Here is a 24,727-nt window from a genome sequence, read left to right on the forward strand (position 1 = left end):
TGGATCAGATCCATAAGACTTGGTTCAAGTCAGTGCTATTGAACCATCACCTCCAAGAAGACAACATTCGTTCAACTTCATATATGTGTATTTTAGATTTTTAAAACTCTATATAAATGTGTCTGCTTCATTAAAGATAATGACATGCTTAATGTTCTGATAATAAATAGCATGTTTGACTACAGAAGCCTACTTGCTTTAATGAGTTACGCACTATTTAAACAAAGATTTTTGCAACTTGGAAAACGTATAGTAGAATGTTTTGTGGAAAAGCTTAAAATGTATCATATCAGTGAATCCTCTCCCCAGTATAATGAATGCTGCCCACAACAGAGCACACAGTCAGTTGAAGGGTATTATGCAGGCGCCAAGCCTGAAGTCTTTGCTCAAACTCCCATTGAAGCAGATAAGAGATTTTTTTCTGAAACGGTTGAGGAAGGATGTGCCTGCTATCACTAAAATTAAAAACTAGAAGAAAAAGAAGAATGCATAAAACCAAATGGGTTTTAACTTCAGAAATTACTTCGTATTCAAATCTGCGTATCATCATACAGCAGCATCTCTACTATCACAATGTATATTGCTTACCCACAAAAATCTACAGTAAAAGAACACTGTTATGGTTGCAAGATGTTAGGAAATGCCACAATTAAGGTTACTTGTAAAACCTTAATTCAACCCTCCTGTACATATACATTATGATACAGTCTTCCATTATTTGATCACAAACTACTTTCCTCACAGGAACCCTGCCTCATTCAATGCACAGGTGGACCAGCTCTGGGGATAAATCAGGATTGTGTAGTACAGTTTTGTTTGTGTGTGATTTCCTATATTTTTTAAAAAAGCAAACTGAAAAACCAGATATTTCATCATGTGGCATCATACCAACACCCACATGGTTCATCAACAGAGTTGGAACCTTTAGATCCTCTAACCAGACTTTGGCACTGGAGGTAATGGAATAACTGATAGAAGTAGTAGGTTGTCATCCTCTGTGTGGACCAGTAGTAGAAGGGGATGAGGCATACACTTTGCCACTGGGTTTCAAAGATATTTGCAAACAAAAAAAAGAATGGTGAGACTCAGAAATCTTGGGTTCTGTTCCATCTCTGGACAGGAGTGTTCTCTAGTGGGCACAGACTCTTTTGCCCATTCCCCCTAAACTGTCCAGGGGGGGGGGGGGGGGGGGGGGAGGGGGCATGCCCCAGGCCCCCCCCCAGCCCCCCCCCCCCCTTTCAGGGCCCCTGGAGTGCCTTCTTTTCCGCGGCATGCCTGCTGCGCGTCGGGCGGGTCGATCGGGGCGTGGGGAGGCTGGAGCAGGAGGCGGAGGGGCGGCGGGGGGGCGGCGCTGGCTGGCCAGGCCTGGCAGGGCGCAGGTCAGGGTCAACCCGGAACGCGGACCACCGGCACCGCCGCGCAGCAGGCATGCCTGCAGCCCCCCCCCCCGCCCGGGAAGCCGCGAAAGGCCCGGAAGAAAGGGGCGCCCGCCGCGCTGCTGCGCTGGGGGGGGAGAGAGCTGAGCTGAGGGGGGGCCCCGCCCGCCGAACCCCCCCCCCCCCGGAATCTCTGCGGCCCTGAAAGTGTCCACATATCTTCCAACCTATCCCAGTCCTATATCTTCCCCACCCCTAGCTCCTCGTCCTAGTCCTATTCTCCTTGCTTACCTAGTCCTAGTCTTCCCCTCTGAGGTTGGTGTCCAAGTCCCAATCTCCCCCTCCATTCCCAACCTCTCCCCTTCCCCACATGCAATCCCAGTCTCCTTGCCCAGCCAGTCCCAGTTCCCCTCTCCTGCCTCTCCCTCTCCCCACTGATTCCCAGTCTTAATCTCTTTCCGAGACTCTCATCCAATTTCAGTCTACTCCTCCCCCAACTCCTTGCCCAGTTTCTTTGCCTAGACAATTCCAGTTCTTCCCTCACACCCTGCTTATAGAAGGATGCCTCTTCCCCCACTTCCCCACACTCTTTTCTAGTCCCAGTCTCCCGACACAGCTCCTAATTGGATTGATCCCTTCCCAAGCCAAATAGCTACCTGTTCTGTTCTCCACCCCCATTTCCCTCACCAGCTCCCAGTCCCCTTGCCCCTCTACCAGCCCCACCTATGACAGTATAACTTCAGAACAAAAAAAATAGGCATAGCATCCGAGGGAAAAAAAAACATTCTGACAGGGTCCAGGCTTTGTTCCATTTGGTTTTAAATCTGATGTAAATCACTGTTAAAATAAATGCAATAAGCTATTATCTAGTATTTTATGAACACTTGTCTAGATGACCAAACTACAGTGAAATTGCTAGTCTTTACTCTAGACAGCCACAGCCTGGAACAGCAGGGGCACTGCAGACTTAAATACATTGACACAGCTATAAAGGGGAGTTTGTGTATGCCCTGCACATACAATAGCAGGCTCCAGTGTGTGATATCAGTCTTTTAACGTTCCCCAGCAACACAATTCACCAAATCAAAAGCTCATGAAATAATCTTACCATGTTTTCTTATTAACGTTACTATTACAGCAGTGAAAAATATCTTCCCTACACCAGCCGTCTGTAATATAATTTAGGACGTGTATCGTCGTCTTTCATTATTAAAAATCAGTGGATAAATACCCCTACTCATTCCTAGCTTTACAGCATATCAATTCACACAGATATTGTCTGCGTACCCAACACACTCAGGAATGATCTCTTCTCAAGAGGGAGACAAAAAATGTAAGGGCACTACAAGGTTCAAGAAACAATAGATAGATCCTTCACTACCCATTGCAATATTTTTATTAGGGATGTGACCTTCCCATTCTAACACTCCCCCTCCCCCTTTTAGACCTCTATTGACAAATCATTGAAGCACATCATCTGTGATAAAAGTAGCCATCTCCCATGTGCAAACACCATCCATTTTGTAGGTTATTGAGTAACTCTAGAGGTGAACATTCTGCAATCTTCATTTTATTCCTTTTTGGTTATAATTTTCACTTTCATCCTCAGAGACCAATTACACCAATTATAGGAGACAAGGGTGAACAGAAGTCACCCTAGAGTATTTGAAATGGCAGAGAATCAATAAATTTACTTGTAACAAACTTTGTATTCTTGACTCATCACAGGTATGTGATTCAATTGCAATTCGTTTTTGAATTATGTATTCCATGTGTCTGTGGTTGCCCTAAATGCTGCCTGCATTTCTGAGTTGTGTGATAATCCTTTGCCAAAAGGCTACCTGATTTGTGATAACATTAAATGGAGGGAAAATACCAGTTTTTAATGTTAGAAAAGTTGGATGCAGTTTTACAAGATAAACCACAAACAGCTTAATTGGTAAAACTGAATTTTGCAAGTACAGATTAATCTAATCTATGATGTTATACTGGTACACATTTCATTTTAAATCTGTAATGCAATACGTTCTCTTGCTTGAGCTGTAGCTTAGTCCTTTGCAATCTGCATATTGTTTTCATTAAATAAAACTCTTCTACAAAAAACAAAAGCAGAAAAAACAAAAACAAAAAACTTAACAACCTATATACATATAATGGCTTGTAAACTTCAGATCAGGTTTGTTTTAACTGCACACTGCAAATGAATTTTTTTTTTACAATGCAGCCATATCAATAACAAATCTGCAAGCAACAAACTCCCACAACTGAGAAGATTTAATTTAGAATTATATTAAAACGATAACACTGCCAAGTAAATTAAATAAATAATTTATTCTCATTTTAATTGTAGAGGATTATTTAATAAACAAACTAATTTAAAAGGTAATTTATTCTACTTCATTATATATAGTTTATTTAATCTAAAAATAAACTGTTAATTAAAACAGGATTCACTTTTTAAAAAGCAACTCATTTACCTATAAAATCTAACCGGGACTAATCTATGTAGTCCACTGACAATCTGCAAAGGGCAAGGAGGCTGGTAGCAAAAATGAAAGTATTTTGATAACAACAAGCACTTTCATCCAAACAACTACTAAAATACTGCATTGGTCATAAAAGCTGACAACAGATCCCTGAAAACACAGGAGACTAAAGACCCGCTGTATCAAAGTTCATCTGGTAAATGAAAGTGATAAATGGTGCTTTAAAATCAGCAAAGCTGGGAATCTATTTATGCAAGCCTGGTGTGCCTCTAAAAGTTTGGGCTGGAGTCAAATATATGTTGGCTAACGTACTGATTTCATAGATATCAAGACAATAGCAATAAGGACTTTTGAAATTATAAGCATAAGAATGTTACAGGTTTCAAATAAAGACCACTTACATTTCAAATTTCTTTACTAGGGGGCCACCAACACCCTACAGGGTCTCCCTTAACCCCCACTGCCCCCTCCCCATCCCTTTTCTGCAAGCCCCCCCTTAACCACACTGCCCCCACCCCATTCTCCCTTAACCACACTGCTGTCCCTGTCCCCATCCCCCTTCTGCAAGCCTCCCTTTACCATTGCTGTCCCCCTGCCTCCGCAAGCCTCCCTTCACCACTGCTGCCCCCCTCCTACTCCATATGACTCCCTTAACTGCACTGCCCCCTTCCCCCCTCTACAAGCCTCCCTGAACCCCCGATGCCCCTCCCCCTTCTATAAGCCTCCCTTAACCCCACTGTCCCTTTCCAGCCAACAAGCCCCACAGTGGCCACTGCTGGTGGCAGCCACAACTGCAGCCCAACGCCAGCAGCTCAAGTTGCCAACAGTAGCAGTCACTGGCTGAGGCCAGAACTGCAGGATCAGTTCTAGCTCAGCCAGAAACTGTGAGCAACCAGGATCTCCGAGTGAGATCACAAGCATCCCTGCTTCACCTGTTACCCTGACTTCCTCTCACCACTCTGCCACAGCCAGACCCTTGTGGGAGCAAGGTTTCCTGAGTTGCACTCCTAGGTGTGATAGAGTCTCCCGGGTTTAATCCTGCAGCTTTCAGTGAGGCCATTCTGTCCCCCCACATTCCATTTAGGACTGTCACCTGACCAGACACGGTAGCTATATTCCAGATCCAAAAGCACACTCTAATCAGGAGTTGTGGCCCTGTACAGCACAGCTTCACGTACCCAAATCAGCCAGTGGAGTCCACTACATATCACAGAGTCCAATGGGTAGAATCAGTGAGAGTTTTACTTGGGCAAAGAATGTGGGATTGGACTCATAACAGACAGACATGGAAGTAATGATTTGAAAATCATATAGGGGTAGATTTTCTGAAGCATCTTCAGTTGGACTTGAACTCCTAAACCCTTTAGGCACTGTTGAAAATCTCCCTCTTAAATAGACATAATGCTATTTAGTGGAAGATTTGAGGGATGGTTTGAAACTTTCCAGTAGGCCTGGTGGCAGGTGAAGAGGGGGAGCCTAACAACCAGTCTGAAAGTCTACACTTTAGATCTCACTTCTAATGCTGTGAGGCGATGCTGGCCAGCCAGGTTTGAAAACCTGGGGAGTGTATCACAGCTTTGTTTTAACTAGGACTTTGATTAAACAGGGCTAACCTGAAGTTAGAATAAAATATAAACTCCATTACATTATTTTGTAATAATGAAGTAATTTTAAAACATTAAAAAGTTGCTTAAACAACAAATTTATTAGTATAGAAAGGTCTCTGATGGCCTGGCCATTCTGTAGTTTAATAATCATTAGGGATTAAGGGTACAAATATTTATCTGACCATGCATAAAAGTTGGAGACAAAAAAACTTACCCATTTACTTTCTCATGGACTCATCTATTCAAGGTAACACATACTGTAAACATAAAGACCTGTGAAACTTTATTGGTCTTGAAAACCATTGCCTGGGTGGGCTGAGGTGAACAGGTTTGCTTAAAATCTTATTTATTCTCATTTTCAGAATCTTACCATGTTGGCATGTCGTAGGGCAGTGTGTCCACTCACTGAAAGGGGTAACAACACAGTCTTTTTTACACGGGAGCAGACATGGACGCATGGTTTCAGGTCGGAGGGAATCTGGACACCTATCAATACAATTGTAAATACAACATATGAGAGTCCCTAAAATAGTGTGTGTGTGTGTGTATACACACACACACACACACACACACACTCCATCAGCTAAGTAATAAAAAAAGGATGCACATGGTTGTGGTTGAACTCCATAATGCATAGCCAACAAGTACAACAATTCAGTTCTTTACATCTTGAAAACCTTCCAGGTTTACTATCTAGCTTGTTTCTAAGCTCATTTCTGTTCATACTAGGCCTAATATTACACCCCAGCTACCTCTGGCTCCCAGAACAACTCTTGAGATCTGTGTGCAGCTAGCACAACTTACAACTCACCTTCAGGCTACTCTAAATTGTACGTAGGATTTGGCCCAGCCTTCACCAACCTTTGCTTTAGGAAAGTTCAAAGGTGTCTTAAAGCTTCATTTGCAATCCCCCTCCTGACCTGCACTGAGCACTCTTCAGGCACAACTCAAGATCTAGGTCTATATCTTTATGGGAATTTGTGTCTATAATTTTCTCAGTAGACTACAGTAAATAGATCTTTGTGATTTTGCAGTCAATTTCAGACTCCTAATTTAAACATGAAATACATATTCTAATGAAAAAAATCAGATGCAAGAAGCTCCATGTTTGAATCATGGGTGGAAGGGGAAAGGGGCAGTTCTCTGTGATCAGGAACATCAGCTGTTCTAAGTGGGAGAATAAAAACAGAATTAGCCTTTCACAATCTTTATTTATATCCATGTAGAAAGATTGCTTGGGAAATACTCATCACCTACCTGAACACATCCAACCAATAACTAAATATCTATCTATATGTATATTACTGTACCACTAAAAGATATTAGAAACAAAATTAAATCTGAAAATCATAATTCAGCTAACTGAACTATTAATACATTTTTGTACTGCTTAAAAGTATCAAACAAGGTTTTTAAAAAAGAGATACAATGAAATGCATTGATTCAATAACCATGAATATTCAAGAGGGAAGAAAGAATTCTCAGTGTGCAATGATTTTTTCTTTCATTACATCTAGAATGCAGTGGTATATAAGCCACTGCAATCTATTTTTATTCAGTGTTCTTTTTTATACCCCATTTTCAGTGGCTTTCAGTTTCATAAGGTGGTGTGTTATGTTTCAGCTTACATTTTTTCAAATAATGGGAGGGTGGGGGAGAAGCATGAAGTAAAAAATTCAGTGTGGTAACACAAAGATTATTTATTTGGATAAATTACGTTCCTGAAGCCACACGGCTAGTTTACTACTGCTTCAGCAGTTTTATATTAACACCTAACTTGTCAATTTTAATAAACAATTATATACTGTAAAATACATTAAAAACTAACCATTATTCTGTTATATTACTATCATTATGGTCTCAAAATTCGCCATTTTACTGCCAGGAGCCCCAAGTCTGTAAAGAGCTTCCACATAGGTGAAGAGATCCAAACATGTGACGCTTATTGCAGGATCAGGGCTCAAAGTCAATACATTTAATAGAGTACTATTCCTTTCCTCTCTGGAAACACCAGGTTATTCTAATCTCTTATCACCTCTTTTACACTTTTCTATCATTTTTGGAGTTCCACTAGTTACTTCTTTCCTTCTGAAATACTGGAAGTCCTTTCTTTAATTAAGAAACTGCTTTTGAGAAACTTCAAAGAGGTTTGGTTTTGTGTCTTTAATTTAATTATTTAGGGGGAAAGGGGGTTGCCATTGTAAAACACATTGAAGTGCAGAATAAAGAGGAACAAAATCATCCCAATGAGATCCTCCTTAGTGGCTCAATGACCTCCACATTTTCTGATACAATCCATTCCATTACACTTCACAATTAGAATGTTATTGTAACTATACAATTACATTTGAACAAAACATTTCCACTGAAACCTTAAAATGCAAGAGTGCTGAATTCTGAAGATCCCAGTGCATGCTATAATTTTCCATTTCTCTCATACTACAACCCAAGTCTTTTCTCTATAAAAACTCCCTCTTTCCTCCTCTGCTAGTCCTAGATCCATCCTCCCCTTCTCCCCAAGTGTTTACTTTCTCATTTCAGCTCCATTTCCACTTAGCTAGTAAGCAGAGGATGGGGACAAATAACTATTTTACACATTATATGGCACTACAAATGGTATAACTTAATGGTGATAAATTTACCGTACATTAGTGGGTACCAGACATTCTCTTCTTTGCTCAATTAATTTCATTAACCTCAAGAATTTTAATTAACTTTATTGAAGTGACCACAGCCTGCCCATATTTAGCAGTATTGTTTTGAGACATGCAATAAGATTTAAAACGAGGCTGCAAGGAATAAGCGATGGCTTGATTTTTTTTTATATTGGGGAAATTATCTGTGCATCTCATTTCCTGGGTTAGTAAAACAAAGTAGAAGCTCAGAATATACACAGTGCTAAATAAATGGTTTTAGTGTACTTATTGAAATAGCAATACAAATCAACTCTTCCAAGTGAACTGTTTCCTCTTTTATTAACAGGATTTTGTTAAAAATAGGTTGGTAGCTGTTATGTTCCGTTCCAGGTTATATTTTAATCACAACTTCCTAGCAGCAAAAACATTTGCAAAAAGTCAGAATAAGAATCATAGATTAACCATTGTAAATTTTTTCAGCCACTGAAAAAAAACTGTATTGTGACCCACTGACTGCTACATTTACAAATAAAACTGGTTTATCCATTCATTTTTTGTTATATAAAAAGATCCTCTCTCAGAAGCTGGAAAATTAAGCTAGCAATAAAAATACTTTCATAGCTTCAGTTTTCCCAAAACACATTTGAATATTTGCATTTTTAATGTACTGCAACTACAAATAATTACTCCAGCAATGCAGTCAACGCTGCATCTGCAAGAACCTCTTTCTCCCAATACCTTTTATTTGTAACCTGGCCAAAATTATTCTTCACACAAAAGACCTTCCGTGTTTGCATGCCCACTCCACAAGTAGCTTCTCCATTCCAGCTAATGGTAGCATTGAGGGCAGTTACCAAAGTGTCTTCAGAACAAGGACCCCATGGAGATGTTTCCCAATAAAGCAGTGTGCAAATGTGATCATTACATAAGCGATACTCCTGTAGGGCCCGGTGAGGAGGACAGGGTTTCCCACCTGAAAGTAGTGAAAAGAATAATATATTTATTATTATAATCAAGAGAACATTGTGGATGGATACCACATGTGGAAATATAAAGTTTGTTTTATGAGAAAGAAAGAAAGAAAGAAAGAAAGAAAGAAAGAAAGAAAGAAAGAAAGAAAGAAAGAAGTTGGTCGGTCGGTTTTTGACATTTATGGCTATAGTAACAGCCTTCCAAAATACTGCTTCCCCATTAAATGAGCCTTGAACAAAATTGAATTCTGAGGAACAAACAATGGAAACTGAAATGTGTGAAGTAGATTTCCAATTTCCCATGCTGCTACCACTATTCATAGGCTAATTGATTCCATTTAAATGCCAGCATCACCCTGGCTTTCCAACAACTATATTTAAATATTACCTTTATAATATGTTCACTCTGACAGATACAGCAATTTCCTGCCATATCCTTGTGGCACTGTGACAGAATACACCTGTGTTCACACCACCACACTATTATAAGAACATTTCTACAAAGGTATGCCTGGTGAGGTATAATTTAAAAAAAAAAACTCATAACTTTCTGATCGATAATATGAAAAAAAAATGCACATAGCAACATTATATGTAAAGCTATGAACATAAACTGAAATCATGACTGAAGTATATTTCCCAGATAAGGCTGGGGAGTGGCTAAACCAATTCCTCAGAGACAAAGGGCAAGCTTATGCCTCAGGCAGGTGTCCACAAGGCTGATGGACAATTACCTGCCGAGTGGCCATTCTCTGAAAAGAAAGGGGGCAGGGACAAAAATCTACATTTTAGCAAAGAAACAGCATGGAGTTTTCTTTCTTCATTAAAGTGTGTCTCATCTTCTCCCACGGGAAATGCTTCTCAAAGGGGGGGGCAGGACTATAAAATGAAGGGGGTAAACCCTCCAAGACACCCCTCTCCCTATCCACCTCACTCTGCACCTGAGAAGACAAAAGGAAACAGCCACTGGACTCTAGGGGATGGGTCCTGTCCTGAGAGTTTGGTCAGCAATCTGCTGGAGCATATGGTGAAAAAGTTTGCTTTGCAATTAAGAGTTTTGTAAATAGATACTACTAAACATTTTATCTTTATTTTTCTTTTAACCATTTTTGACTCTATGCCTCATTACTTATGCTCACTTAAAATCTCTCTTTGTAGTTAATAAATTTATTGTACTGTTTCAGCTAATCCAGTGTGTTTAAGTTGGAGTGTCAGGGTACTCTATTTAAAATAATAAGAAGGCATATTATTCCCTTAAAGAAATAACAGACTTAATATATTTGTACAGCCCAAAAGAGAGCTGCACAGTACAGGATATACATTTCTGGGGGAAGATCCAGGACTGGGATTGTGTTGCCAAGGCTAGTGAGAGCCAGGGTATAGCCGGCAGGCTGCATTTACACACAGACACTGAGGGCATGGTTGAATGATGGAAGGCTGTTTGTGAGTGGCCCAGGTGGGCGCTGCCACAGCAAGGCATTGCAAGGCACCCAAGGCTGCAGAGCAGGTGTGACATAGCCCCCCATTAGTCGGGACTCTGCCCTGGTATGTCAGAGACCTTTTTGAATTATGTTTAAATATCTTTGATGTCTATTGTATTAAATGAATGGTTTATGTATTATTGTGGATCAGGATTGTATGTACCTTCTCAAGGTGAGAGATGAGACAGATGTGAGATCAGGATTTGGGAAGGGGGGCTTCAAAGGACTATATTGAACAATGTGCTAGACAAGAATGGACTTTCAGAACAAATATCAAGTGGCTTTCCTGGGGAATATCTAGGGGGAGATGAAGGCAAATTTCCTACCCCCAGTTATGCAAAATCCCAGACTTTTGAAGTTCCATCCATAGGAGTAGGCCATTGTCTGCTGATCACCTGTTACATGAGGCCAAGATCAGAGGTCCAGAATGTACAAAGGAAACAGTGAAATAGTCCTGATTGTTCCGGTTTGGAATCTGAACTTGTAACCATGGGGAAAACCCAGTAGTGGGTTTTGAAGAATCACCAGAGCCCGAGGTGATTGCAATATGCTCCGTGAGATTAGGGAGGCTATACAAACAGAAAACTCAATAATAATGAGGGATTTCAACTATCCCCATATTGACTGGGTACATGTACCTCAGGACATGATGCAGAGATAAAATTTCTAAACACTATTAATGACTGCTTCTTGGAGCAGATAGTCCTGAAACCCCCAAGGGAACATAAAATTCTTGATTAAGTCCTAAGTGGAGCACCGGATCATGTCCAAGATGTGAATATAGCTTAATCATTTAGTAATGTAATTAAATTTAACATCTTGGAGGGGGGGGGGCAGAAATACCAAAGAAACCTACTATAGTAGCATTTAACTTCAAAAAGGGGAATGACACATGAATGAAAATTAAAATGAAATTAAAAGAAATAGTCACAAGAGTGAAATGCCTGCAAGCTGCATGGAAACTTTTTTAAAAAACCATAATAGAGGCTCAAATTAAATATATACCACAAATTAAAAAAAAAAGTAAGAGGAGCAAAAATGTCATCATGCCTAACTGACATAATAAAAGTGGCATTTAGAGGCAAAAAGGCATCCTTTAAAAATTAGAAGTCAAATCCTTCTGAGGAACATAAACTCTGGCAAGTCAAGTGTAAAAGTATAATTAAGCAGGCCAAAAAAGAATGTGAAGAACTAGTAAAAGACACAAAAACTATAGGTATTTTTTTAAGTAGTCTGCCAAACAATAAGTCAGGCCACTGGACTATCAAGGTGCTAAAGGAGCATTCAAAGAAGACATCGCCATTGCGGAGAAGCCAAATGAATTATTTGCATCAGTCTTCACCTCAGATGATGTGAGGGAGATTCCCACACCTGAACCATTCTTTTTAGCTGATAAATATGAGGAACTGTCCTGGATTGAAGTGTGAGTAGAGGTGGTTTTGGAACAAATTGATAAATTAAACAGCAATAAGTCACCCAGCAATAAGTCATCAGAATCAGATGGTGTTTACCCAAGTGTTCTTGAAGAAACTCAAATACGAAATTACAGAACTTCTAACCATAGTATGTAACCTATTGCTTATATCAGCTTCTTTACCAGATGACTGGAGGATAGCTTCGTGACACCAATTTTTTAAAAAGGCTCCAGAGGCAACCCTGGCAATTACAGGCTGGTAAGCATAACTTCAATATCAGGAAAATTGGTTGAAACTATAGTGATGAACTATGTATCTGATAATCCTGATGAACATAATTTGTTGGAGAAGAGTCAACACGGTTTTTGTAAAGAGAAATCATGCCTCAGCAATCTACTCATTCTTTGTGGGGATCAACAAGCACGTGGATGAAGGTGATCCAGTGAATATAGTCTACTTGGACTTTCAGAAAGCTTTTGACAAGATCCATCACCAAAGGCTCTTAAGCAAAGTAAGCTGTCATTCGGATAAGAGAGAAGGTGCTCTCATGGATCAGTAACTGGTTAAAAGATAGGAAACAAAGGGTAGGAATAAATGGAGAGAGGTAATAGAGGGATCTCCCAAGGGTCTGTACTGGGACCAGGGCTGTTCAACATATTCATAAATTATCTAGAAAAAGGGGTAAACGGTGAGGTGGCAAAGTATGCAGACAATGTAAAATTTCTCAGGATAATTAAGTCCAAAGCAGATTGCAAAGAGTTACAAAGGGATCTCACAAACGCAGGTGACTGGGCAACAAAATGGCATATGAAATTCAGTGAAACAGCCTCACAGTCTGAGCCCCATGAGCCTGAGTCAGCTGATATGGGCCAGACGTGGGTTTTTCTTTGCTGTGTTGATACACCCTCTGAGTACATTTCTCAGACATGAAGGAAAGCTCTGTATAAGCTTGAAAGCTTGTCTCTCTTGCCAACAGATGCTGGTCCAATAAAAGATATTACCTCTCCTTCCTTGTCTCACTAAAGTCATATTATTGTCCTTTTCTCCCTTTTTATCCTGATAGACAGCAGTATTTATCTTTTCCTGGTATTGTACAGTAGACTGTTTTATTCATTGTTCAGAATGTTCAGAAAGACTTGTGGCTTTTGATTGTTATTTATGTTTTATTTCTTTTTGAGAAATTCAAAGTCTTCAGTTCAAAGCATTTCACTTCTATTTTAGGTTTTCAGATCATATATTCTTGTGATTATAGAGCATGCGTATTTGCACATGTATTTTCTTTCAAATTAACAATTCTGGTTTTTATTTTGCTTTTGAAATTCTGCATCTATTTTGTTTGCATTTCAGAACATATTGCTACCTTCATGGGAAATATGCAGCTTACTTTAATTTTTTATTTTAATAATTTGCCACCTTTTAGTCTTTTTTAATAACAGTTGCCATTCTGTCTACACTTATATAGCAGTTTTCATCCCAATGTTCTTTACAAACATTGCACACACGCATACGCATGTGATTCCTCTTTTAGGGGTGGCAGATCCTCAGCTGGTGCGAACTGTGATAACTCTTTTGAAATCAATAGAGTTATGACAATTTCCACTAGCTGAGAACTTGCCCCTTAAAAATCAAATAATCCACAGAATAAAATTTATTAAATATCTTTCATTAAAACATAGTTATATTAGCAATGGGTATAATCTAGCCACACACAGATTAATCTTTGCACAGATTTTTGTAAGTGCAAAGATTCATCTCTGTGAGCAGTATTATTAATTATGACTATAATATTGGTGTTTGGGTCTTATCCAAATGCAGTTCTACTCACCCTCCCCTGGCAGTGCCAGGATAGATTTAGTTCTGCTTTGTTTCCCCTCTGCATTTTTACTGGAACATGAGTGGGAACAAGATGACCATTCTGACCAGTCATTAACAACACAGTCCATCGCACACGGTACTTCACAAACCATCTTTTCAGGATGGAGAAGCTCTGAGCAAAGGGTATGTGATACTTCTTCATCTGAAACAAACAAGATAAAATTAAGCATAAAAAAGTGGGGTGAGTGGGACCATTTTCAACAAATATGTTCTATGTTGCATACACAATCAGGCCTGATCTACACTAGGAAATTAGGTTGGTATAACTACATTGCTCAGGGATGTAAAAAATCCACCCCCCTGACCAATGCAGTTAAACGAACCTAACTCCTGGTGTTGACAGCACTAGCTTGACAGGAGAATTCTCCCATTGACCTAGCTATCACGTCTGGTGATGTCAGGGCCGGTGCAAGGAACTTCCACCTTGCGCCCCCCCCAGCCCTGCGGCAGCTCCCTGCCGACCCCTGCCCCGAGGCGCTCCCACCGTAGCAGCTCCCCCGCTCTGCCCTGAGGCGCCCCTCCCCGGGGAGCCGTGCAGCAGCTCCCCACCCCAGCTCACCTCGCTCTGTCTCCTCCTTGAGCATGCCGCCCCCGCTCTAATTCTCCTCCCCTCCCAGGCTTGTGGCACCAAACAGCTGATTGGCGCCGCAAGCCTGGGAGGCAGGAGAAGTGGACCAGCGATGGCGTGCTTGAGGAGGGGGTGTAGCAGAGGTGAGCAGGGGTGGGGAGCCCTGCGGCAGCTCCCCATCCCCCCGGCCCAGGGAGCCATGCCGCACCTCCCCACCCCAGCCTCCTCCCCAAGCACACCGACACTGCTCTAATTCTCCTCCCAGGCTTGCGGCACCAAACAGCTGATTGGCGCTGCAAGCCAGGGAGGAGGGAGAAGTGGAGCGGCGATCGTGCGCTTGGGGAGTAACGCTGTAAAAAAAAATTGGTAGCACTGCTTTTTGGTGCCCCCAAATCTTGGCGCCCTAGGCAACCACCTAGTTCGCCTTAATGGTAGCACCGGCCCTGGGTGATGTACGTACATCAATCAATGGGAGAACCCTTGCCATCGGTGTAAGTAGAGTCTTCACTGAAACACTGCAGCAGCATTGCTGCAGATTTTTAAGTGTAGACAAGTCTTAAAATCTGTATACGTGTGTAGAACAGTATGGAAAAAACTGTTGAAAAGAAAGCACTAAAAGCGTTTGACATATATACACCTTGAAAAAACAAAACAAAAATTTGTTTTAAGTCTGATATTTGATCTACAAGCTTAGGCCAGCTTCTGGGGAATTGAGAACACTGCTAATAACTAAGCCTTTTAGATTTATAAAAATCTAGGAGATAGCAATCATGAGGGAATGAAATGAATAACCTTCAGATGGAACAATACAAATCAGTTATTACCAGGGCCCCATATTTACCAAAATTCTGCAGCTATAGGATTTGTATCCAGCAATGCAAATTGTATATGCCCCTTTCTTGCTTGCACAAACCAGGGAGCTGATGTTTTGATACCTCTGCTGGAGCGTAGGCAGAATGAGTGGAGTGCCAGCTCCTGGAGTACTTCTCACTTAAACCTTAAGAGACATAGGCTATGTCTACACTAGGAAACTTACTGATGCATCTGCACCACTGTAAGGTCTCCTGTGTAGCCGCTCTATGCTGAGGGGAGAGAGCTCTTCCGTTGGCATAATTAAACCATCCTCAATGAGTGGCAGGAGAGTGTCTCCCACAGACATAGCTCTGTCCACACCAGTTCTTCTATTGGTGTAAATTGGTATAATTTTTTCACAACCATGAATGACATAAGTTTTACTGATAAAATTGCTACTGTAGACATAGCCTAAGCAAACAGAGCTGCTAGATCTCACGTAGGAGAGGAGAGAGACTGCACCAGGGAGTCCAAGGGAACCATGAACAAATGTGGGACACCTGGTAGCAATGCCAAGATTGTAATCCCTGTGGCAGGAGGTGGGCAGAGCAATGTAAAGAAAAAAAATGGAGGAATGAGAGTGAGAGGACACGGGTGAGAGAGCAGAAGGTTGAGGCCAGAGATGGTAGGCAGACGAAGTCTATGGAGAGGTTTGAAAACAAGAAGAGGGCTCACAGCACTGAACTGTTAAGGCTCAGGGTGAAATCATGACCCCATTGAAGTCAACAATAGTTTTGCCATATTCTTCAGTGGAGCTAGGATTTCACCCAAAACATAGAACACACAGGCCATGACAGTATGTGATTAAAAACCCCAAACAAAGCACACAATGAAAACATAGTGGGGGAGTAAACACAGCATTGTGTTCAGTTAATTAATTTATTTCTTTAACAAAGATTTTCATAACCTCACTATCAAGCAACAACATTTCTGATGTCAAAATTACAATTAAGAACAAAATGAAATAATAGCAAGTCTCTAAGACAATAGTGAATTTAGGGTAATGATGAGAGATTTCCCTAGGAATGAGAGTTGAGGGTTAGATTGTCTTGTCCATTTAAGCTCAGTGCAAATCAAGAGGATGGATCAAAGGTGGTTCTAAGCCACCTTTATGCCCCTCTCGCCAAATCCTGGGGCTTTCCAGGGTCATTGATGCCCAGTTGCCCTTAGCCTGATAGCTGGAGATATCAGGAGCATGGTGACACGCTAGCCACACCTCCTTTCTTTCCAGAATGCCTCCTACACGTGAGAAAGTGTGGGGATGGAGTACAGCTGCTACATCAGTTCTATCACAATGAGGGATGACACAAAGAGGATCCCCAGGTAGCCAGTTAAGATGGATTTCCAGCTACTTTACACTACTGGTCTGATGCAAAGCAGCTGGATCATAAAAGTCTACATTAGGGTGACCAGATGTCCCGATTTTATAGGGTTAGTCCTGATTTTTGGGTCTTTTTCTCATATAGGCTCCTATTACACCCCACCCCCTGTCTTGATTTTTGCTGTCTGGTCGCCCTAGTCTACATTAAGACTACCACAAATCCCCTTTTCAATATGCATCTATTTACCAATTGTTGTTAGAGCTATTATTTTTTCTAAAGCAAGATAAAACAAATGAATAGCTTCATTTAAAAAATAATGGAGCAGAATTTCCTAATCATTTTATTTGTAACTTTGTTACACAAACCATATAGGAATCTTGAACATTCCATATAACATTGAAATGTACCTTTTTGCAGACATAATTTGTTGTTGATGGAATTTTATCTCACAAACTATAATTGTAAATGGATTCAAAAGAAATGTGGTTAGCTTTGTTGAATCATTCCCCTGTAAAACTTTTCCTGACCCTCCTGTTTAATGATATGAATGGATACGGGTGTGTACGCAAAATATGTAGGCCGGCAGGAAGACAAGATTTGGTAACTTTGTTGAATCGCTCTCATATCTGAATTCTTTAAAGCTCAACTCGAGCTCTTTATGAGTAACAATCTCACTCTGACTGTTACATCTTTCACCTTTAGGATAATTGCAAACCTTTCCTTTTAGGTTTCTTTACCTCATATGAATCTGGGAAAAACACAAAGGAGTACCTATGCCTAATTAGAAGTAGGGAAAAATTAAAATTTAGACTGCCAGCTGCAAAAGAAAGCTGGCTTTTCCCCATTTCACACAGTATGGGAGTTGTGTGTCTCGCAAGGCAGCTGAGGATGCAATTATAACTAAGCAGGTAGAAATCTCTATTGCTTTTGCAAGACAACACATGTACCAGTGAGTAAATAAGACAGGCAGGGCTACTAGTGAGACTGCTTAAAGCTGTCAGTAGGACCACAGTAGTATCTGCATTCATATCCCTCAATAATGACAGACTCATTGCCCCTGAGGTACAAATAAAACTTTCCAAGCATGGTATGAGAAGTAATAGAGAATCTAGCAGGCAGACTATCAGAGACATAAAAAATATTTTATTTTTGTCCTCTCCCTCAGACTTGACATCCCTGATCACTCTATTATTCTAGCCTGCTGAATAATAAAATTAAATCCAAAAACTTCTCTGAAAGAGAGCCTCTGGTCCTGTTGAATTTAGGACTATTTCTACATTGCACTTGGCAAGTTCCTTTCTCTCTACCTACAGACTATGTTTAATCATTCCCTCAGAAGAGTCCATTTTATCACCCTTGGTCTGGATGCTAACATCATGCCTATACCCAAGGTGGAAAAAACCAAAACCTTAAGCCACGCTTCAATTATATACTTGTCTCCCTAAGTCATTATGATACCCACGTCCTTGCTAACATTTTGACAGCTTGCCTCTGCAGCAGTGAGTAACATACACGTGTACATCCAGGTGAGGCTGGATTTTAAGAAGTCATTGGTGCTATAATGCTAGAGGATTACATAATTTAGGTGAGTATCTGCATTCATCTATCCTCTGTTATTTATATTCATAGGAAGAAAGCATTCAAATAGTCAGCAGCAGGGTTATGAGCTGGAATGGACTAACTGGGTTTGAGGCCAAGATGCCATGCTACAAGCACCAGCTCCCCCTTTTCTTCTCTCACAGGGCAGGGAGTTGTCTACATTACATAGTGGACTTGAGGCTTGTGAGTGGCTGCCGATGCTGGACAGAGAAGCTGGGCCTCAGATCAAAATGTGTTGGTTTTTGTTTCTGTGCTTGAACCCTCGTTGCCTTTGAAAGCATCTGTGCTGTGCCTTGTACGATCTGTCTAAAATGTTTCCAGACCAACTAAAACCATTTGAACAAGATTTAATCCTCTTGATGCAGAATGTGGTGGTAAGTGGGTCCTGTTTTTTTTTCTCGATTTTTTCCAAGGGGTAGTTTGTGGCACAAGAATTCAGGTGTCTTGCATAACGTAATAGACAGCCTGATCCTAAGCCCCAGTGGCATATTAGCCACCAGGCCACCATGCCCAGAGGCCCTGGCTAATTAGGGGGTCCTGGAAAAATGGGCACCCCACACCCTGGCCTGCTCCTCCCATCTGGCACTCCTGCCAGGAAGTGGGGTTGGGGCGCTGGGGGGAGGGGAGGCTGCAGACAGAAGGGGTGGGGAGGGGCCCCAGCTTGCTCTGGCCCAGGGCCCCAGAAAACAGTAATCTCTCTCTGCTAAGCCCACTGAAATCTATTCAAGTCTTTCTATTGACTTCAGATCAGGCCTGTTGAGAGTATGTGCAACTTCACTCAGATCATGGCATCGCTCTCATCAGGGATGAGTTATGGCAGGATTCTGCTCCCAGCTTGGAGGAGGGCGCTTGTACTCATTAATTTTGAATTCATGAGGGAGACAGCTATGATGTGCCACACGTACTGGATGAGAGAGCGAGCCAGGAACACAACCACCCTCTCTAATTCTTCACCCTGACTACTACTTCTGACTCCAGCCAAATGACAGTGACAGCAGCAGCACTTTGAGTGCAAGTTCATGGCTCTCCCACTTCAGCAGAAAGAGGCAGATTTCAATGGTTTGATAGATGACTTTGCCACAAAATGCATAAAGATATTTTAAAACATTTGCTTAACTGATTAGATTTATAGTCATATTCACTGTGTGCACTTTTTAGACTGCTAGCAAAATAGAATCTGAGAAAGATAGCATATAAAAAAATATATAATGGGCATTTTTTATTTTCCATGGAAAACTACAATAGGGTACATCTGAAAAGACGACTCCGAGTTTCATGATTTCCCTTGGATGCAGTAATTTCCCAGAGTTTGCTGACTGGACCCATGTTTATCGTATGCCAACTGCTGTGATGTTTGTGTAAAGTTAAATTATTGCTCATTAGTAAACATAGCCACAAAATATATATATTGTTTTAAAAAGCTGATGTTTATGCATCAGAATCAGATAAGGAAAAAGGAACATGGACACTTTTGTGGGGGGAACCCTTTGGTTAACTGGGGCTCTTCAGTTGGCCTGGATTGGATCCAGGTCCCATTTAATCTAACCTACTGCTCTTATCACTCCCTTCATTTGCTCTCTTGAGATCCCAAATACTTGATCAATTTAACAAAAGGCCTCTTACGTTTATTTGGCATGGCAGACAGCCCAGAATTAGTCCCAAGAAATGATGTTTAAACTCTTTGAAGAAGATTTTCTCTGCAATTTACAGATAAATAGTTGGTAGCATTTGGTCTGGGCAATATTTTCTTCTTCCCAATTCTGAGGGCCTACAATGGATTTAAATGGTGTACAGGCCTCATGAAGACCTGCCTCAAAAGGGTGAAATGCATCCTTATTCCGTTTGTGGTATAGATGTAGTTGGCAATCAGAAAACAACTGGTAATAAAACTGTATGTTCAAAAGACAATGGCTGGCATATCAAGTGGGGGGAAAATCACCTATTCTAATAATTGGAAACAAGCTATTTGTTGACAAAGCATTGAGAATGTAAGGGCTTACACCTATAAGATACCGTTTTTAATGGCTACATTTCATCCACAACCCAAACAATAACTTTTTGACACTACTTTTCTGAATTCTTTCATGTTGGGAAATATCTGAGATCCTGAAAAGGAAGATTATAATGTTTTGCATGCTATTACAGAAGGACAGCACCTAAATACTAGGTGATTAGAGCTATATAAACATGATCTAATCTATCAAGATACTATATCCTGTCTTTCTAAAGACAACCATAACAGGCAATCAGTCCCAGTTTCTCAAAGTCAGTGTCCAATAACACTGCTCTACAGCCAAAATGCTTCTGAAATAAATGTAGTCCAACTTTACTAATTCTGGGTCACTGAGAACGAAAATGATGCTTAAAATTGTTGATTGGCTCTAGTTTTCAAGATATTGGGTCAGTATATACGATCCTTGACTTGGGAATGGCGGAGGATAAGTGAGTTATAAAGGGAAGGGATCTCAATTTAAACCAGAAATGACTAAAATACATCTTTGACTGGATCTATGAATAAATCTATGACTGGGTTTGGACAGTACTTGCTTTTTAGGCAAAACAATGAATGATGCAATCTGAAGCTGGTATTGCGTCATACATGATATGAATTGCATCATGTTATTCCTAGAAGTCATGGATGATGCAATCATAACGAAGCTTACATCACTCTGCTGAACAAATTGCCCTATATCAGCTCTAGAAATCATACAGTGTCGTGCTCTCTTATTTGTCAGTGTTTGATTTTGCAAAGGGACACATTTCTGTTTAGCCAAAGTGAGCAGAGATGCCTCGTACTTGTGTGAACAGTGCAGATAACTTCAGCTATGTTTGTGGTGAAGTGACTTTTGCATCACAAAAGCGCAGTATAACCACTATGGTTAAGAAAGCCTATCACCTTTATTTTGGCTGCAAAATTGGAGATCAGGCCAAGAGGTGGGCCCCACACATATGCTGCAACACTTGTGCAACAAATCTTCGCCAGACCAACATCAGTGGCAACTTTGAGGTGATTTGAAGGTTGTTGCTCTCTTGCTTGGTCTGCAGACTGGATACACAAAGTACTGCTGTTTTCTCTGCGAATGGGATAGTCGTGCAAGAGATTCCCACTACATCAAGAAAGATTGGCCACTCCAACAGTCATTGGAGCCTGGGAGGAAAAGTGTTCAGCATCCACCACTTGTTGAATCAAGGAAGATTTTGTTACCACCCTTACACATCAAGCTGGGTCTGATGAAGAACTTTGTCAAGGCCATTGACAAAACAAAGCTTTCAAGTACCTCCGTGAAAATTTTCCAAGGTTAAGTGAAGCTAAGATAAAGGAAGGTGTCTTTGTTGGTCCTCAGATTCGTGAACTTCTTCAAGATGATGCATTTGACATGCACTGCGTGGCAAGGAAAAAGACAGCATGGAAAGCCTTCCAGTTAGTGGCAATAAATTTTCTCGGAAACAACAAGGCAGACAACTACAGGTTGTTGGTGGAAAACCTCCTCAAGGCATACAAAAGCCTTGGTTGCAACATGTCACTAAAGATACATTTTTTGCACTCTCATCTAGTTTTTTTTCCACTGAACTGCGGAGCAGTGAGCGACGAGCACGGCGAGCGATTTCACCAGGACATTGCAACAATGGAGAAACGCTATCAGGGCAAATGGAGCCCATCAATGCTTGCAGACTATTGTTGGACAGTGACAAGAGATGCTCCATTTAATGAAAACAAGAGACAAGCCAAGAAGCGCCGAGTAGACACTGAATAGGACTAAACTATGTACATAACAGTTTTTTGCCTTTTGTTTCATAATAAATTTTAGTTATATAACCCTTTTGCTGATTTTTAAAGTGTTACATAAACAGGACAGGTGAAATATTATCATGTAAAGCAACCATAAACACATGAAAAGACCTAGGTTTACAATTTATGATTAAAACTCTACTATCTACACAATATACATAGACATAAAATGTAAAAACTTAAATATCTTAGAAACAGTAGCCAATCAGTTGTTTTAATTGTCATATTTGAATTCAGCACATCAAAATACATAATAGCACATTTTATCTCTGAAGCAGACGACTTCTCAAAAATTGTAGACCAGTGTAATCTGAAACAAAATTTAAGGATCGCCTAATGTCAAAACCATAGATGGTAAATGTGCATTACAAAAGCATCTGGCCACTGTTTTCAGAGCTGAATGTCATTACAGAATTGAACAAACACTCCTGAAATCTAGGGAAATCCAATTCTGGATGTAAATTTTGCAGCGTGGCGCGGCCCATTTCTAGTAATTGTAGGTGAAATTATTCCCAGCATGGAGTTGTAGCACAGGAACAATACATAGACTTGGAAAGATTTGATCTTTATTGTTAAATGTGAGTGATTTTACTGTATACACACAAACAGATGAAAAAATATTTTCAATGATGATAATAAAAAAAATATACAGATAGGCAAAGTAAGAAAATGCGGCTTGACACTTAACATTTGATTTAAGGGTATTTACTTTGTAAATTTTGATATGTGATTTGACTGTGTTTTAATGGTTACAAATTTTTAACTTTTTGAATCTCAATGTCTACCTGGCACTAAATAATTATTATATGACCCCCTCCCCATTGTGTGACCCTCCTACAATTTCCCGCAACTGTGACATTTTTAAATCAATAAACAATTTTTTTAAATGTCTAAAAATAAACATTGATCTTATTAGTTGAAATTATTTAAAAAAAAAAACCCCAATTCTGCCATGCCTAACTATACGTGACTTATGTATAACTCAAAATTAGAGCTAAGTGGAAATCTGAATCTACATTCTACAAGAAATCGATATTTTGATTTTTTTTCCCCATCTGAAATATTAACATTTTACACAGAATGAAAAATTTCAGTTCTGAAATGTCTAAATATTTTGTTTTGACATTTTTGGTTAAAATATTTTGACATTCCCAAATCAAAACATTTGTTGCAGTTTGTTGAACGGACTCAAAAAGTTTCATTTTGAGTCAGTTCAACATTAAACTGCATCTGCCTATGGTGCTGCAGTACCTCCTGGGAGTTGTAGTTCTGGTACATCCCTGTTCTGTTCATTCCCTCTGAAGCACCTGGCACCGGCCACTGTCAGAAGGCAGGATACTGGGCAAGATAGACCATTTTTATGTCCTCATTGTTCCTACGGGTTGGCTCCCTGGCCAGACCACATCTCCCATGATGCACGTGTCCAAATGTAGTCTGGTCAAGGAGCTAGACCCACAGAGCAGAGCAGGGGCATGAAGCACCCAAAGCACAGCTCCCATAAGGCACTGCTGAAACAACAAGGAGATGCTACTTCATGTTGAATCAACCTGAAATGAAATATTTCATTTTTATTTCCTTGATGGAAAATCTATTTCTATGGCAAAATTAAAATATTTCTGTGGAAATTCAGATTCTGCAGAAACTGCATTTTCCATCAAAAAGTCGTTTTAATAGAAAATTACCGATCACCTCTTAAAATAAAGTTTCAGTTGGACATAAATGGTGTAAGCGCTATAACTGTCAAATATGCCTTGGAGATATATTGATAACAGCTACAGTTCTCTTTCTGCCCTTTTAATTATCTGTAGCAACTACGAACACCATCAATTACCCCAATGCATATTCTAAAACTTTAGCTTCCTCTCAGAGCCAAAGACAATGAGAATCAAATGTACACACCATCACTACAGATGTGACATCCTCGCCTGGGGAACATCAATTAAACTGAAGTTGAAGTACGTTGAAGTACATAATTTTGATTGATAAGAAGTCTTCCAACTATTGTTAGTCCATCAAACCAAAGACTCCCATAATTTACATGTAGATAAAACTTCCATCTCTCCATCTTGCAAAAGAGAACCCCTACTGGGCAACAGACAGGAATAACTGCCCCTTTTCCTGTGCTAAGTGCTCTTTTGTTTCCTATACATTAACAAAGACAGAAATGACTGTGAAAAAATTAAGTTTAAACCAGCTAGGAATAGCTTGCTGGTGACCCATAAAACTAAAAGTTCCAGAGGTCAAACTCCCTAATACCCCAAGATGCCCAATATAGATTTCATCCCAAATTAGAAATTGTATATTTGTCTGCCTTATGACCCAGAAATACAAATCTCTATATATGAATAATCTGCTTTGTTCCTCCAATGTAATGTCGCATATCCCAGGACAAGCCCTGAAAAATGTAAAGAGAAGCTACTAGATATCTAATCTCTCTAGTAAGATGAGAGACTGTGCAGACTAGGAACTATCACAGATGTCTGGTTTCTCTCTAAAGAATTGTTACACTCCTGAAATGATATAAATTGTATGACACCAACAGTAAAAAGAATATTGAAAGATATACACCTAACAGGTTATAACTTTGAAATAGTAGAAGAAATTGCTTAAAAGAGGGGGCAATTCCAATTCATATCTGGGCTAATAGTGAAAAACAATTTTGGAAATGAATCAAACATAAAATGCTTCCGATAAGAAACAAATTGAAGAAATTCGTTATAGACCCATGCCATCTACTGGATATCAACAG

At 40.2% G+C, this 24,727-nt stretch overlaps 1 protein-coding gene across 3 annotated transcripts in view; it reads right to left on the reverse strand.

Annotated features, from left to right (window-relative positions):
* THSD7B (thrombospondin type 1 domain containing 7B) overlaps positions 1-24,727 on the reverse strand; it is a 733,398-nt gene that overhangs the window by 220,064 nt on the left and 488,607 nt on the right. For all 3 annotated transcript variants that reach the window (XM_039494616.1, XM_039494617.1, XM_039494618.1), the window contains 3 exons: positions 13,798-13,989; positions 8,844-9,078; positions 5,840-5,955 (listed from right to left, as the gene is read on the reverse strand). In XM_039494616.1, coding sequence (XP_039350550.1) covers positions 5,840-5,955; positions 8,844-9,078; positions 13,798-13,989 — 543 coding nt within the window. The remainder of the gene's footprint in view (positions 1-5,839; positions 5,956-8,843; positions 9,079-13,797; positions 13,990-24,727) is intronic.

Source organism: Mauremys reevesii, linkage group 11 (assembly GCF_016161935.1).
Source record: "Mauremys reevesii isolate NIE-2019 linkage group 11, ASM1616193v1, whole genome shotgun sequence".
Lineage (NCBI taxonomy): Eukaryota > Metazoa > Chordata > Testudines > Geoemydidae > Mauremys > Mauremys reevesii.